Source organism: Oncorhynchus mykiss, chromosome 5 (genome assembly GCF_013265735.2).
Source record: "Oncorhynchus mykiss isolate Arlee chromosome 5, USDA_OmykA_1.1, whole genome shotgun sequence".
NCBI lineage: Eukaryota > Metazoa > Chordata > Actinopteri > Salmoniformes > Salmonidae > Oncorhynchus > Oncorhynchus mykiss.
The window spans coordinates 47896018-47914418 of record NC_048569.1 but is presented as its reverse complement, the minus strand read 5'-3'; the positions used below and the strand labels follow the sequence as shown (position 1 = coordinate 47914418).

The following is an 18401-nucleotide window of genomic DNA, read 5'->3' as shown; positions in this document are numbered from 1 at the left end:
ACACATTGCACACCCTTTAGTTTGTCAATTTTCATCTCACTGTCAAGTTCTGACCTTGGTTCCTTTGTTTTTGTCTGTGTTTTAGTATGATCAGGGCGTGAGTTGGTTGGCAGTCTGTTTGTTTTTCTATGTTGGTTTTTGAGTTCAGCCTAGTATGGTTCTCAATCAGAGGCAGCTGTCAATTGTTGTCCCTGATTGAGAATCATACTTAGGTAGCCTGGGTTTCACTTTTGGGTTGTGAGTGTTTGTCTTCCGTGTCAGTGTTTGTCTCCACACGGGACTGGTTCGTTCATTTCACGTTTATTGTTTTGTATTTCGTAGTGTTCAGTTTGTTGTAAAATAAACATTATGGACACTTACCACGCTGCGTTTTGATCCTCCGATCCTTCTTGTTTCTCCTCCTCAGAAGAGGAGGACGAGATCCCTTACACTCACATGATTTTCCATGATTTTTTTTTAAATTAAAAATGTCAATAGCTCATTGGTCATGTGACCTAATGACTTCAAACAAGGTTCAGAATGTCTACTCAGTGGGCCTACACACTGCACACCCTTTAGTTTGTCCATTGTCATCTGAAAAGAGTTTACATTAATTTTTCTGAATTTAACATTTCAATAGCTCTTTGGTCATGTGACCTACTGACTTCAAACAAGTTTCAGAATGTCCACTCAGTGGGCCTACACATTGCTCACCCTTTAGTTTGTCCATTTTCATCTGACACTTTACTTCAAATAAGTACAAAACATTTCAGTGTTAACTTTCTCTTTATCCCTGGTTGAGGTACATTTCAGAGCCTCTTCGGTGTGGATGGGGTATAGCATACATTTTCAACAACAAAGACAGCACTTCCAGTTTGTTTTCTTTACTCTGTTGATCTCCTATGTCTTCATTCCTAGGCACAGCAAATAGATCTACCGTTGGCATGCAAAAGCGTAACACGTTATAAATAATATCAAATATCAATGCAGAATGACGAATTAGCCATCCATTGTGTTATTTCATAAAATGTCTTACATGTGTCACTGTTGTCAAAAGATTATAAACATGTTAAATAAAGTTACTAACCCAGTCAGTCTTTGGGCCAAATCCAGGTTCTTTATCAGTGGCACACATGAAGCAGTTGTTGGCTTGTTGAAATCTGAAATCATAGGCATGAACTGAACATATGGCTGTCCCACACAGCTACATAAAAATAAAGAATGAGCATTTACTTAGAATTAAATGTCATTACATACCAGACATTTTTAGTATATCCTCAGCCATTTCTTTTCACAGTTACTTCATGTGTTTTTGTGGTTCTATATCAATTTTGGAGGAGATGTTGGGAAAGTTCTGTGCAACTACCTTGGCCATCTACACCCTCCTTTTCACTTTGTCTTTTCCATGGCAGGATCTTCTCATTTTGAAGTATTCTCTTTTTTATGCAAACATAATGGAATTCTGATTAGTTATAGGCAAATGAATACACAGGCCAACATTGTATGCTGTTTTCCTTATCACTATAATCTAGTAGAGGTAATTTCCTTCATGCCCCATTATACATACAGCCTAAATTATAGGCACTGAACAATTTACAGGATAATAATAAAAGTAGCATACAGTCTTGGCCAAAATTTTGGAGAATGACACAAATATTAATTTTCACAAAGTCTGCTGCCTCAGTTTGTATGATGGTAATTTACATATACTCCAGAATGTTAAGTAGAGTGATCAGATGAATTGCAATTAATTGCAAAGTCCCTCTTTGCCATGCAAATTAACTGAATCCCAAAAAATCATTTCTACTGCATTTCAGCCCTGCCACAAAAGGACCAGCTGACATCATGTCAGTGATTCTCTCGTTAACACAGGTGTGAGTGTTGACGAGGACAAGGCTGGAGATCACTCTGCCATGCTGATTGAGTTTGAATAACAGACTGGAAGCTTCAGAAGGAGGGTGGTGCTTGGAATCATTGTTCTTCCTCTGTCAATCATGGTTACCTGCAAGGAAACACGTGCAGTCATCATTGCTTTGCGCAAAAAGGACTTCACAGGCAAGGATATTGCTGCCAGTAAGATTGAACCTAAATCAACCATTTATCATTAAGAACTTCAAGGAGAGTGGTTAAATTGTTGTGAAGAAGGCTTCAGGGCACCCAAGAAAGTCCAGCAAGTGTCAGGACCGTCTCCTAAAGTTGATTCAGCTGTGGGATCAGGGCACCACCAGTACAGAGCTTGCTCAGGAATGTCAGCAGGCAGGTGTGAGTGCATCTGCATGCACTGTGAGGCAAAGACTTTTGAAGGATGGCCTGGTGTCAAGAAGGGCAGCAGAGAAGCCACTTCTCTCCAGGAAAAACATTAGGGACAGACTGAAATTCTACAAAAGGTACAGGGATTGGACTGCTCTGGGCTGGGGTAAAGTAATTTTCTCTGATGAATCCCGTTTCCGATTGTTTGGGGCATCTGGAAAAAAGCTTGTCCGGAGAAGACAAGGTGAGCGCTACCATCAGTCCTGTGTCATGCCAACAGTAAAGCATCCTGAGACCATTCATGTGGGGGGTTATTTCTCAGCCAAGGGAGTGTGCTCACTCACAATTTTGCCTAAGACCACAGCCATGAATAAAGAATGGTACCAACACATCCTCCGAGAGCAACTTCTCCCAACCATCCAGGAACAGTTTGGTGACGAACAATGCCTTTTCCAGCATGATGGAGCACTTTGCCATAAGGCAAAAGGGATAACTAAGTGGCTCGGGGAACAAAATATCGATACTTGGGGTCCATGGCCAGGAAATTCCCCAGACCTTAATCCCATTGAGAATTTGTGGTCAAACCTCAAGAGGCGGGTGGACAAACAAAAACCCATAATTTCTGACAAACTCCAAGCATTGATTATGCAAGAATGGGCTGCCATCAGTCAGGATGTGGCCCAGAAGTTAATTGATAGGATGCCAGGGCGGATTGCAGAGGTCTTGAAAATGAAGGGTCAACACTGCAAATATTGACTCTTTGCATCACCTTCATGTAATTGTCAATAAAAGCCTTTGACACTTATTAAATGCTTGTAATTATACTTCAGTATTCCATAGTAACATCTGACAAAAATATGTAGACACTGAAGCAGCAAACTTTGTGGAAATTAATATTTGTGTCATGAGGATTTTTTAAAAGGCAGTACATGAGGCTGAATGAACTGTTTCGCTGCCAGACAATGCTCCGCTGATAGCCAGGTTTAGCAGTGGTAAGGTGTTGGGACTGCTGTTGGGACTCTACTAGATGGACAGCTTTATGTAGGCCCTAACAGTTTGTAGGCACTGTTTGTCACTGTTATAGTGCAAATAATACTTGATCAGTTTGGGTTTCTTGCAGTAAATCTGCAGTGTCCAAATTATTTATATCTATGTTCCAGCCCCCAGATAATCCGCTCGAGGAAAATTCGGCCCATGGGTGAATTGGGGACCCCAGTTGTATTGTGTGATGCCCATATGCCCATATGTCTCTCAGAAGTATCTATATTATCAACAAAAGCCTTTTTAGCATAGCAGTTAAAAATAGCAACGATGAGCACTAACACATCAACTATAGTCAGGAAGTAATTTAGCATCAAGGACTTCCTTCCTCAGTTTGGGCCCGTTCACCTGTTTCTAGCTCACTATTTGCCCTCTAGTGGTTAAAAAAAAAAAAATGCAAATACTAGCAGATTTGCAAATGTGTGCTTGTTCAAGGGATCTCGGTGAGATGTGTCTGGTCAATGTTCATTTGGAAGGAAGACAGTAGGCTACATCACCATTGAATATCTCATGTGCCAGTGTAGGGTGTTGTCTTTCGGATGGGACGTTAAATGGGTGTCCTGACTCTCTGTGGTCACTAAAGATCCCATGGCACTTATTGTAAAAGTAGGGGTCTTAACCCCAGTGTCCTGGCTAAATTCCCAAACTTGCCCTCATACCATCATTGCCACCTAATCATCCTCAGTTTCCAATTGGCTCATTTCTCTCCCCTGTAACTATTCCCCAGGTTGTTGCTGTAAATGTGAATGTATTCTCATTCAATTTACCTGGTAAAAAATATATTAAATCAGTATTCCTTTAAAATAATTTGTATGTGTGTGCAATGCATCCTTTAATGTTTATAAACTCAAAAGGGAAAGCTGTGTGTGTGTGTGGAATGAGTGAGTGAGACCTATGACCGCCTCCCCGCATATCTTGAGCGCACTGGCAGGACGTCGCAGGATCAGAGAGAGGGAAGCTCGAGCTTCTCTCCTTCATGCACACCCCTCCCATCCATTCCCGGCTATGCTTTGGGTATGACGTCACATGTGCTCCCTTAGGTTGCCATAGCAATTTCTTTCCCTAACCCCGTTCTTTTTTCTGTCCCTCCTCCTTTCTGGTACGTTCCCAATGGTACAGCCAGCATCTTGCAGCATAATGCTTACAAGACGGTAAACGGGGAGTGATTCAGCATTGCAATCGTAATTTCAAGGCTATACCGGTATTTTTTTCTTCCATCGCTGCATTTTTTTCTAGTTATCTCCATGTTCACTTTTATTTTTCTGTGCGTGCTAAGTCGTTAAATGTCTCTCGTCGGAATGTTTTGAACAGAACTGTCACCGGCCTAGGTTCGTCGTCAGCTGGCACGGAATGGTATGTTTGCTCGGTGTGGTGTGGTGGAACAGTGATGTTGATGCAGCGGGAACCTGCTGACGGATGGGGTGATGATTATTGCTCTAAGGTTAATGACGTCGACTAATGGCGTTTTTTCAGTCTTAGAACGCGACAGCGACAATAACAAACCTCTTTTGATTTGACTTGTCCAGTGTTTGTTATAAATATGTGGTCAGGGATGGAATTAATAAGGTGTTGATTTGATATGTTATTGATGCAGGACACAAATGTTGTTGTCCACGAGGATGTTTTTTTCTACCCTTGATTGATGGTCCTGCCTATACATGCACCGACATTTCATAACATCCCTTTCATTATCACTAGGCTGATGTGTTAGTATGTAGGCCTATCAACAATTGCGAATATAATATCAACAATGTTGCAATATAAATATGTCAATACATCAATGAATGCTATATTATTTAGCATTTAAGGCATCACGATAGGACTTAGATCTGGGCCTGGATACATTTAACTTACATTTGATCAATTTAAACGGTAGACCATTCAGCCAGGACTTTATAGATAGGCCTATGCACCCACTCTCAGATGTCAGCTGAACCTTGTGTGGGCTATGGACTCAATCACCTACAGAATGACTTTGCATCAATGCATCTCCGTTATAAAAGTGCACATTTACAAACTCGTCCAGAAACAAACTAGTCCAGAAAGATCATGAATGAATGGACCACCTGACATATTATTGCACAATGCATGATGAGATGTGAGAGATCTCATGAGATTGAATCTCAAGAGATTGAATACATTATTGATACAGTAACAGGTGCTTTAAATTTGAACACAGCAAAACACACTGTTTTGGTGTTGTCAATATATATAGAGCTTCTTACTGAGTTGTGTTATGCTATGTGAATGAGACAATCAGTTTTAAGGTAGTCAATATACCGTATAGCCATTAAGTTGTTGTGGTGTTCTTGGTACAACGAGAAAACAAGGTCTCATTAGAATATGTCAAAATAGTGGCCGTCAACCATTATAGTTTTACAGTACCAGTCAAAAGTTTGGACACCTACTCATTCAAGGGTTTTTATTTATCTTTACTATGTTCTACATTGCAGAATAATAGTGTAGACATCAAAACTATGAAATAACACATATGTTGTAATCAAAAACGTGTTAAACAAATTATTTGGATTCTTTGAAATAGCCACCCACTGCCTTGAAGACAGCTTTGCTCTCAACCAGCATCACCTGGAATGCTTTTCCAATACCCTTGAAGGAGTTTCCACATATGCTGTGTCACGCCCTGGCCATAATAGAGAGGCTTTTTATTCTCTATTTTGGTTAGGCCAGGGTGTGACCAGGGTGGGCATTCTATGTCCTTTTTTCTATGTTTTGTATTTCTATGTCTTGACCTGGTATGGTTCTCAATCAGGGACCGCTGTCTATCGTTGTCTCTGATTGAGAACCATACTTAGGTAACCTTTTCCCCCCACCTGTTTTGTGGGAAGTTAACGTTGTCTTGGTTCAGGGCACATAGCCCAAAGCTTCACAGTTGTTTTTTTGTTCTTCGTTTTGTCGGCGTCATTTTTAAATAAAGTTAAAATGTACGCTTACCATGCTGCACCTTGGTCCAGTCCTTCAGCCAGCCGTGACATGCTGAGCATTTGTTGGCTGCTTTTCCTTTACTCTGTGGTCCAACTCATCCCAAACCATGTCAATTGGGTTGAGGACGGGTGATTGTTGAGGCCAGGTCACCTGATGCAGCACTCCACCACTCTCCTTCTTGGTCAAATAGCCCTTACACAGTTGGGAGGTGTGTTGGGTCATTGTCCTGTTGAAAAACAAATGATGGTCCCAATAAACACAAACCAGATGGGATCGCATTTCGCTGCAGAATGCTGTGGTAGCCATGCTGGTTAAGTGTGCCTTGAATTCTAAATAAATGACTGACAGTGTCACCAGCAAAGCATCCCTACACCATCCCACCTCCTCCATGCTTCACTGTGGGAACCACATATGCAGAGATCATCCTTTCACCTACACCGCGTCTCACAAAGACACAGCGGTTGTAACCAAAAATCTCTCATTTGGACTCAGACCAAAGGACAGATTTCCACGGGTTTAATGTCCATTGCTCACGTTTCTTGGCCCAAGCAAGTCTCTTATTGGTGTCCTCTAGTAGTGGTTTCTTTGCAGCAATTTGACTATGAAGGCCTGATTCATGCAGTCTCCTCTGAACAGTTGATGTTGAGATGTGTCTGTTACTGAATTTATTTGGGCTGCAATCTGAGGTGTAGCTAACTCTCATGAACTTATCCTCCATAGAAGTATGGACTTGGCCCAAATAGAGCTATCTTCTGTATACCACCCCTACCTTGTCACAACACAACTGATTGGCTCAAATGTATTAAGAAGGAAATAAATTCTACAGATTAACATTTAACAAGGTACGCCTGTTATTCAAATAATTGAAATGCATTCCAGGTGACAACCTCATTAACTGGTTGAAAGAATGCCAAGAGTGTGCAAGGCTGTCATCAAGGCAAAGGGTGGCTACTTTGAATAAGCTCAAATATATTTAACACTTTTTTTGGTTGCTACATGATTCCATGTGTTTTTCTGTAGTTTTCATGTCTTCACTATTGTTTTTCAATGTAAAAAAATAGTCAAAATAAAGAAAAATCCTTGAATGAGTAGGTGTGTCCAAACTTTTGACTGGTACTGTATATGTCACCTATGTCGATGGCAACATGATGACATATTACTAAAAAGATAGCCTATATCTGAAGTGGATACTGTGCAATGCCAAGAGGCGGCATCATGGGCCAAAATGTGTGTTACTTTACAGCCTATTGCATATGATACTGGTGAATACTGTATAGCTGTTGAGCATGGTGAAAAGGGAAGATGTGCAATCCAGGAGTAAGCACTAGCCAAAAGGTTGTTACTGAACAGCCCATTGCATGCATACAAGGCTTAAGAGAGAAGGTTTGAAAGACTGTAACCTTGTGGGCTAAATTATTAAACACTATGAATGGGAAGAAGTGCTGCTGGGAGCAACTTAACAATTAATCAATTCATTTATTTGTGTACTGGTTAGAATGTGCTGCTATCCTCCTAAGAGATACACTAGACCCACGTAGGGCTGTGTGCCATATGACACCTTATTCTCTATTTAGTGCACTTTATACGGCTAGTAGGTTCAACCTCTTCGTCATCAATAGGCTTTCGGTAATTGTTTACAAAGTCTAATTGGAGAGACAATTAGATTAAATATAAATAATACATTATTTGATTATTGTTACTATTCAAGTTGTTTAATTTGAAGCATAAGCTATACAAAATCCTCATGTTTATCCTGCTGTTTCAAGTAATGTAATGTGGGCCTAGATAAACATATACAATTCATCAACATTGATTTTGAGGTATGCTCCAATTCCCCCCATGGAGTGGTCTCAATGGCAATTTTCAAGCCATTGATAGATAGATTCAATTGAGCATTAAGTGTGTCCGTCTTGGTGTAGCCTGCTTTGCTTTTCATTTGTGGCTCTTGGCGTATGATACAATCTGATGTTATGGAACAAACATCAGTGTGTATTGAAGAAGAGATAATGATGAGGATACTGTAGTAGGAAAGTCTGATCTGGTCACTAATTAAATGTTGCAATACGAAAATAAGAACAGACATTTGAATAATGTGTTTTTGTAAATTTGACATCTCAAGAGGTAGCGACAGACTGCAAATTGGCCTTTGACAAATTGTTGTAAATGTGTTTGGAAACATAATCATAAAAGTCAAAGGTTAGAAACAAGGAGTCAATGTCTTAACTGCATCCTAAAGTCATTTGTATTTGTATTTATTAAAGATCCCCATTAGCTGTTGCCAAGGAAGCAGATACTCTTCCTGGGGTTCAAACATTAAAGCACTTACATTACATATAAAACAAAATATTAAACATTACACCACTACATACAGTGGGGCAAAAAAGTATTTAGTCAGCCACCAATTGTGCAAGTTCTCCCACTTAAAAAGATGAGAGAGGCCTGTAATTTTCATCATAGGTACACTTCAACTATGACAGACAAAATGAGAAGAAAAAAATCCAGAAAATCATATTGTAGGATTTTTAATGAATTTATTTGCAAATTATGGTGGAAAATAAGTATTTGGTCAATAACAAAAGTTTATCTCAATACTTTGTTGGCAATGACAGAGGTCAAACGTTTTCTGTAAGTCTTCACAAGGTTTTCACACACTGTTGCTGGTATTTTGGCCCATTCCTCCATGCAGATCTCCTCTAGAGCAGTGATGTTTTGGGGCTGTTGTTGGGCAACACCGACTTTCAACTCCCTCCAAAGATTTTCTATGGGGTTGAGATTTGGAGACTGGCTAGGCCAGTCCAGGACCTTGAAATGCTTCTTACAAAGCCATTCCTTCGTTGCCCGGGCGGTGTGTTTGGGATCATTGTCATGCTGAAAGACCCAGCCACGTTTCATCTTCAATGCCCTTGCTGATGGAAGGAGGTTTTCACTCAAAATCTCACGATACATGGCCCCATTCATTCTTTCCTTTACACGGATCAGTCGTCCTGGTCCCTTTGCAGAAAATCAGCCCTAAAGCATGATGTCCCTGGCGGCGTAGTGCGGCGTAGTGTGTTACTGATGGTAGGCTTTGTTACTTTGGTCCCAGCTCTCTGCAGGTCATTCACTAGGTCCCCCCGTGTGGTTCTGGGATTTTCGCTCACCGTTCTTGTGATCATTTTGACCCCACAGGGTGAGATCTTGCGTGGAGCCCCAGATCGAGGGAGATTATCAGTGGTCTTGAATGTCTTCCATTTCCTAATAATTGCTCCCACAGTTGATTTCTTCAAACCAAGCTGCTTACCTATTGCAGATTCAGTCTTCCCACCCTGGTGCAGGTCTACAATTTTGTTTCTGGTGTCCTTTGACAGCTCTTTGGTCTTGGCCATAGTGGAGTTTGGAGTGTGACTGTTTGAGGTTGTGGACAGGTGTCTTTTATACTGATAACAACTTCAAACAGGTGCCATTAATACAGGCAACGAGTGGAGGACAGAGGAGCCTCTTAAAGAAGAAGTTACAGGTCTGTGAGAGCCAGAAATCTTGTAGGTGACCAAATACTTATTTTCCACCATAATTTGCAAATAAATTCATAAAAAATCCTACAATGTGATTTTCTGGATTTTTTTTCTCATTTTGTCTGTCATAGTTGAAGTGTACCTATGATGAAAATTACAGGCCTCTCATCTTTTTAAGTGGGAGAACTTGCACAATTGGTGGCTGACTAAATACTTTTTTGCCCCACTGTATATTGTCCTGCTAATAACAGGGCTAATGATATATCTGTGAGAATATCTAATGGGCTTTTTTGTATAATTCTAAATTCATCATCATTAATAATAACAATAATAATAATAATCGCTTTGTTTATAAAATAACTAAATAATCTCCAAAATATTGTTTTCAAATAACGGCCAAAAAAAAGGCCATTCTTGAACATGGGGTGAGACTTTGACGAATTTGTAAATAAAGTTTGTAAATAAAGGCATTTTTAAAAATGTATTTATCCTTTTAGAGGGAGATAAACCTACAGTCATCTCATGGGTCACCCATTTGGGGGCAGCACAGGTATTCAACCAGCATCTGTAGCAACACAGCTTGCACTGCTATGCAGTGTTTTAGACCGTTGCACCATTCAGGCGCTGTATAATATGACCGGTCGGGAGTGGCCTATAGTTCTACAGTAAGAAAAAATAATCCTAACAAAATAAAATAATACAAATCTTAGTGCAACATCAGTTTTAGTAAATAATACTGAAGTCATGCACAATTATCAGTTTACATTTAGGTTTATGTCGCCCAGTTCATTGTCAGTTAGAGACACAGTATGACCCAAAAGCATAATCAATGCTCTAACTCCCCCTTGCGCAATGAAGTGGTGACGCAGGGTACCGTACTAAACCACAAATTACCTCAAAGTCCCGCAGCATAATCGCAAAACTTTTAGTGAAGCAACCACTGTAGTGCACTACTTTTGACCAGGGCCCATAGTGCACTATGTAGGGAATGGGATGCTATTTGGGACGTAGCCATCTCTGCCCAGCCCCTCCCCATGATAAGCACCAGCATAGGGAGAGGGATTATGTGTGTGTGTGTGTGTATAGTCTCTGCCCAGTCCTCTCCCATGATAAGCAGCAGCATCACATCTGTAACGGGAGCAATCTCATTAAGGGGTCACACAGCAAGGCATGGGCCATCAAAGGATTTAACAGACAGCATTAATCTGGACTGAAAGCCACAGTGAAACTGATCCTTATGTGCACCACCACCTTCATGATATAATATAATACAACGTCTTTATGTGGAACAATGGGCTTGAAATAACTTGAGACATTTTTGCTGTACCTTCTATCCTCTTTGCATAGAGGACAAGTTTAATTGCTCAGTGGAATTCAATAGTATGCTTTATTGTCCTCATGTGAAGACATTCACAAATGTAGGTCACAATTTCTCAAACTACAGTTCTACATTATAAGTAGCACATTAAACCAGAATGTTTAGCAGTAAAAATATAATATCATTGCTACAGATAATTGCAAGTGATTTACTTATGTTCAAAGACTGTGCGGAACTGCTTGCTCACTGCTTGCTGCTTGCTCACTGAAGGGCTAGATGTTCAAAGTGGGTTGCTCCGGCCCTAGCATCCAGCTTGATTATGTTTCAGGTTGATTTAAGAATGTGCTAAATAGACTCACTATCCATGTTCATGTTCCAGCCCTCGGGAAAATGCAGCATCAACAAGTTTCCATTTCCATCCTACACCGCCATCGTTCACATTGACAGAGGGAGGGATATAGAGGAAGAGAGAGAGAGAGATGTGGAGAGAGAGCTGGAAGAAAGAACGATAGAGAGTGAAGTGTGTGTGTGTCTGTGAATAACACAAAAGTTATTCAAGCTGTGTTTTTGCTATTTCTACCTCTTCAAATTCAAATGACCTCTTTAAGGCCTTGAATTGTGTCATGCATTTTTTTTTTATATGTAGGATAATTGGTGTCATGGAGCATATGTACATGACTTGTAGACAATGACACTGAAACAAATTATTGGTTGAAGAAAGACTCTATTGTATCTCTTCAATGTATAGCCAAGAATCTTGAAACAAAATAGAATATGTTGCATTGAGTAGCGCATTCCGTTTGCCAACAATACTTTGACATAAGGCAACAAAGTTGACTGTTTGTTGTGCAAGCCAGTTACTAAAACAATGTAACTTGTTAACTAACCATCTTTCTATTGTGTATAAAGCTGCCCACTTTAAATGTACATGCTCTAGCAATATGAAATATATTATTAGAACAATGATCAAAGTATTTGTAGAGTATAATCATATCAGTTAACCTACCTTGTGTGTTTGTCTGAAGACCCGCTCTGTCTCCTTGTTTAAGTGCTGGTGTGCATTGCAAGAGGCAAATTAGACTACGAGAATATCCAAAGTGATGAATTATCCCGGGGGTGAATTACTTCATGAATTACAATGTGCATTGTGTGATTTAAAGAAGAAGTTATTTCACAAGTTATTGAAGTGTGTGTGTATATAAAACTGTTGTTTATGATGTTGTATGTCCATGGGAAATTACGTATTTATGGTAGAAATGTGTTTTGGGGCTATCATTCCTAGCTGAAGGGAGTTCCTGGAAAGAGTACTTAGGTGCTCAGTTGGCTTTTGCATGGGGAGAGAGCAGGAAATAGGTTGGCTAGAGTAGAGTTAAACCAGAGTTTTGTTATAGAAATTAGAGTTGTTGCCAGAATAGTATATACTGAGAATATCTTTGATTTATTCAAGTCTTTTACAACTTCCTGTTTGTTATTTTCCATACAGAGTTTATTGGCCAATTAGTCCTGTTAATATTTGTAAATATGATTTAACATGATTTGACATAATTTTTTCTGTGGCCAATGACCTTGAGTCTTCTTGGATGGGGACTTCTAATGTAAATCTATGGCAGTACAAACCGTAGATTTTGTATTTGAGTGACAGAACACTGAGCCAATCACGACGCAACTATATAACAACATTGCTGTATGTAAAAAAAAACAATTTCAAATGTTGCTACATAAGACCGAATCAGGTGGTGAGTCATAATTGTTCAGCAGTCTTATGGCTTGGGGGGTAGAAGCTGTTAAGGAGCTAGAATTGGCACTCCGGTACCGTTTGCCGTGTGGTAGCAGAGAGAACAGCCTATGACTTGGGTGACTGGTCCTTTCTCTGACACCGCCTAGTAATGAAGTCCTGGATGGCAGGTAGCTTGGCCGCAATGATGTACTGGGCCGTACGCACTACCCTCTGTAGCACCTTACTGTCGGATGCCAAGCAGTTGCCATACCAGGTGGTGATGCAACTGATCAGGATGCTCTTGATGGTGCAGCTGTAGAATGTTTTAAGGATCTTTTCAGTCTCCTGGGGAGGAATAGGCATTGTCGTGCCCTCTTCACGACTGTCTTAGTGTGTTTGTACCATGATAGTCTGTTGGTGTTGTGGACATTCCTCCACTACAGCCCCATTGATGTGAATGTGGGCGTGTTCAGCCCTTCTTTTCCTGTAGTCCATGATCAGCTCTTTTGTCTTGCTCACGTTGAGGAAGAGGTTGTTGTCTCTGATCGTTGTCGCTGTCACATCGTTGTCGGTGATCAGGCCTACCACCGTTGTGTCGTCAGCAAACTTAATGATGGTGTTGGAATCGTGCTTGGCCACGCTGTCGTAGGTGAACAGGGAGTACAGGATGGGGACTGAGCACTCACCACTGAGGGGCCCCTGTATTGTGGATCAGCAGATGTGTTGTTGCCTACCCTTACCACTTAGGGGCGGCCCGTCAGGATGCCATTACCACCAGGGGGCGGCCCTTCAGGATGGTCCAGTTGCAGAGGGAGGTGTTTAGTCCCAGGGTCCTTAGCTTAGTGATGATCTTTGTGGGCACTGTGGTGTTGAACGCTGAGCTGTAGTCAATGAACAGCATTCTCACATAGGTGTTCCTTTTGTCCAGGTGGGAAAGGGCAGTGTGTAGTGCTATTGAGACGGTGTCATCTGTAGATTTGTTGGAGTGGTATGCGAATTGGAGTGAGTCTAGGGTTTCCGGGATTATGGTGTTGATGTGAGCCATGACCAGCCTTCGAGAGCACTTATTTTAGGCAGGTTTCCTTCGCGTTCTTGGACACAGGGACTATGGTAGTCTGCTTAAAACATGTAGGTATTACAGACTCGGTCAGGGAGAGATTGAAAATGTCAGTGAAGACACTTGCCAGTTGGTCCGCGCATGCTCGGAGTACACGTCCTGGTAATCCGTCTGGCCCTTGTGAATGTTGACCTGTTTAAAGGTCTTGCTCACATCGGCTACATCGAGATCGGATACGGAGAGCGTGATCACAGTTGTCCGGAACAGCTGGTGCTCTCATGCATGTTTCAGTTTTGCTTGCTTCGACGCAAGCATAAAAGGCATTTAGCCCATCTGGTAGGCTTGTGTCACTGGGCAGCTCGCGGCTGGATTTCCCTTTGTAGTCCGTAATAGTTTACAAGTCCTGCCACATCCGATGAGCGTCATAGCTGGTGTAGTAGGATTCAATCTTAGTCCTGTTTGATGCTATGCCTGTTTGATGGTTCATCTGAGGGCACAGCGGGATTTCTTATAAGCGTCCAGATTAGTGTCCCAGTCCTTGAAAGCGACAGCTCTAGCCTTTAGCTCAGTGCGGATGTTGCCTGCTATCCAATGCTTCTGATTGGGATATGTACTTACGGTCACTGTGGGGACGGTGACTGAGGTGGTATACTCCTAAATGCCATTGGATGAATCCCGGAACATTTTCCAGTCTGTGCTAGCAAAACAGTCCTGTAGCGTAGCATCTGTGTCATCTGACCACTTCCCTATTGAGAGAGTCCCTGGTACTTCCTGCTTTAGTTTTTGTTTGTAAGCAGAAATCAGGAGGATAGAATTATATGTCTTTGTACATGGAGTTAAGCTGGTCTAAAGTTTTTTTCCTCTGGTTGCACATGTGATATGCTGGTACTAATGAGGTAAAACGGATTTAAGTTTGCCTGCATTAAAGTCCAGGTCCACTAGGAACGCCACTTCTGGATGAGCATTTTCTTGTTTGCTTATGGCCTTATACAGCTCGTTGAGTGCGGTCTTAGTGCCAGCATCGGTTTGTGGTGGTAAATAGACAGTTAGGAAAAATATAGAGGAAAACTCTTGGTAGGTGGTGTGGTCTACAGCTTATCATGAGGTACTCTAACCTCAGAGAGATAACCTGTATATATAACGTAGGGTCCTACTGGGGAGAATAGGATGGCCAGAGATATTCGGGCCAAATAAAGGATCATTACTTTAGTAATATGCTGCCCAATGCTCAGCCACTATATTATGTAAGGGATATAGACGTTCTGTAAATTACCTTGGAAATAATAGACGAGGCAGTGCTGAGTCCCTTCAGGGAGTTCATTTTTCCATATATATATATATATATACCACAGTTACCAAAGAAAACAGCTAACTACACAATGATATAATGGGTGGACTGGCGGCCATTGCGAGTGTATCCATAAGAGCAAAGCAGGAAGTGAAAGCAAGTGTACTTATCAATATGTGCTGTGATTTGTTGATTCAACTCAACTGACCTTAATAAAAATACATTCCGTAGCATGAGCCACATCAGTTAACAATTTGAATGAACATTCTACATTACCATGGAAATCATTGCGTCATAATACCAGGCAGCCATTGGGTACACATGAGTCAAATTGCCAGGGTTTCAGCCTGTTGTATTCATTGTTTTTATACGTCTGCTGCTGCCATTTACTTTCATTTTTTTGTGCTTCTTTGCAGTGCTTCTTTTTTTGCTTCTTTTCATTTTTTTTGTGCTTCTTTGTAGTGTTGCAGGACTTGAGACCGGTCTCAGTCCTGCATCCAGTCTCAACACCACATATTGAGTCCCTAGGTTTTGTCTCAGTGTTTGCATTTTTTTTACTCGTTCTCGGACAATGAGGACTCGTAATTTCTTGCCGAGACCAGCAGAGTGAAAAACTCATAATTATCAGCCCCTAAAAACCGCTTCGCCAGGCCATATGTCCACACTCCTTCCATGACACATTATTATCTAGTTGCCTATTGAAACCTGGGCTTCCTGTTTTACTCGTAACATTACTGTCCTTTACTTTTGTTGAAAAATATCCCAAAATGTTGTCGTGCTCATCAGAATTTCCTTGATTCGCTGTTAAGGAAGAGTGGGGGACATTGTTTGGAAGTTGCACACTCACTATTAGTAAGAGGAGACCAGAGGAAGTTGTAACATAATTTGTATTTTTATCTATACTGAACATAAATATAAATGCAACATACTACATGATTCCATATGTGTTATTTCATAGTTTTGATGTCTTCACTATTATTCTACAATGTAAAAAATAGTGAAAATAAAGAAAACCCTTGAATGAGTAGGTGTGTCTAAACTTTTGACTGGTACTGTATGTCTAAAAGACACATCTGGATTCAGATATAGGATATGGTGCATATCCACAAAACTCAAATTATGTATTGAAAATGGTCTTTATTCCCTAGAATATAAAAAAACGTGTCATGTAAAGATATCCCTTTTCGCCCAGTGTCTTGACAACTACTATAGTCATTGTCATCCCAAACTCCCATACAAGTTGGCTACCGTACACACAGATCTGAGATCAGGCTACACTGCCAGAGTCTAGAAAGACCCCCACTCTCCTCTACCTTCCACAGGTTGTTGCTGTAGAGAATGTGTTCTCAGGCAACCTAACTGGTAAAACAAGGATTAATAAATGAATGAACATCTAATCTCTAACCTCTCCTCTCTCCTCTGTTTGTGTATTGCAGGTATTTATGAGCAGGCATTTCTTCTATTACTGCGGTGAACCAGTCCTAGATGTGAAAATAGCCTTTTGTCAGGTGTGTGTTCCTTACAGGTAAAATAAGGTACAGTATTCATTCACTTCCATTTCCTCTTCATTAGTGTTATGTCTGTTTCATAGAGCTGGAAAGAGTGTTAGCACTATTGAGGGACTAGGTCTGCCTTAAAATGGTGGTGGTGAAAGCCTTCTACGGGGCCACCCATGCTAAAACAGGCTTTGTGGCAAGTGTACCATCTATCCAAATCAATGGTGTGTTTGTGTCATATGATGACCCAACAGGTACTGTAGCCTTGTCCTATACTGTATGTGCTGTAGCTAACTACTTTGTGTTAGCGTTAGTGTTAATAAATCAGTGATTCCCAAACCAGGGGTCATGACCCCATGTTGGGCCACCTATTGTGAAAATGGGGTCCCGGGAGAATTTCGTGAAGAAAAAAATATACATACAAAAATATATATATATATTATAATATCGTCTTTGTATCTAAACATCATTCTAATGTGGTTAGTCTTAAAAATGTATTTAAATGAGAATTATTCAAATCTTAAAGAGAAATTCAATCAGAGAGCGCCCTTAGATCATGGGAAAAGGCCACACATGGCTAGGCCCAATATGCTATGAAACCACACACTATTGCAGAGACTTCAAAGTCATTACATAACCGGCTAATTATTATTATTACTAAAATAATAATTCAGGCTGGGACTTTGACTCCATCCCAGGCCACCCTGTTCACGCAAACCACCAGACCGCTAATTTTGTAGGCTAACCCTATTTGTTGATGTAACGTAACGGGTCCTGAACTAGTTATACATTTGGCCACTATGTTCATCTGGGAAGAAAGTTATGCACATTACAAAATACAAACACTTGGGACTGACCAACAAGTAGCCTATCTGAACACTGAGTTTTCAAGGTATGCTATGGCTATGGGTGCACCCTCAAACTCACTAGGAATACACCAATCATAGCACATACAAATGTACAAGGCTAGACACACAAAACTAATAGCCTACATTTTTTAAAAAGAGAAGGTGATATACAGAGTTAGCTCAAATGTTCAAATGATTATCTTTATATTCAAGTATCAAGCATATCAAAAGTATCAAAAAACTTCACACACACACATTCACTGAACTTGAACATAAGCTACAACAATGTAAGTAAGTATAATACAAAAGTTGAAAAAGCACTCCTCTACAAAAAAATGTAGATTACAATGTTCACTCACTGGTGTCCATAAAGCAAACAGCACAGAAATAAACACATCTATACACTGAGTCAATGAAATTGAACATTGGCTACATAACTGCAAGTATAATATGAAAGTCCAAAAAACATGCCTCTGTACAAAAGCTTTAACTCAACAGCAAATTTTCTTTCACCCATGTCAGCCTGTTAAGGAAGAGTCATAGCATCACTACTTTAGAGTAACCAGTAAGTAATTACCACTAGTAAACCAGTAGGCGGCGAAGTAACTCACTGCTCTCTGCCATCTTGTCAATTATGTCATCTTTGTCAAGTCCCACAAGAATATCCTTCTCTGTTGCCATCAAAAGGAATGCTTCAAGGTTCTCTTGAGTGAGGGAGGTTCTTAGGCGGTTCTTCACGAATTTCAGGGTTGGCTACATAACTGCGGTCCTCTCACTAGTCACCTGAGTGATGGATAGAGTGAGGAGGAACTTGTAGCCCAAACCAATGATGTGATACTCATCCGTGAGCTGATTGTACTGAGACAGGAGAAGATAGCAGCATATTGGGCAGTTTTTACATGTGGAACAACTTCTGCTCACCAACTCCACACTTTCATCAGGATCCTCAAAGGCTTCCGCTGATTCATCACTG

The 18401-nt window shown here is 40.7% G+C and overlaps 1 protein-coding gene across 9 annotated transcripts in view; it reads left to right on the top strand.

The window, feature by feature from the left end:
* The first annotated feature begins 4173 nt into the window (after positions 1-4173).
* Positions 4174-18401, top strand: part of LOC110523975 (mitogen-activated protein kinase 10) — an 83445-nt gene continuing 69217 nt past the window's right edge. For 3 of the 9 annotated variants that reach the window (XM_021603188.2, XM_021603187.2, XM_021603186.2), the window contains exons 1-2: positions 4340-4623; positions 16521-16592. In XM_021603188.2, the coding sequence (XP_021458863.2) occupies positions 4621-4623; positions 16521-16592 (75 nt within the window). In that variant the 5' untranslated portion in view covers positions 4340-4620. Of the gene's footprint in view, positions 4624-16520; positions 16620-18401 lie in introns of all 9 variants that reach the window. The other 6 variants (XM_036977722.1, XM_021603190.2, XM_021603182.2 and 3 more) reach the window with 6 other exon arrangements.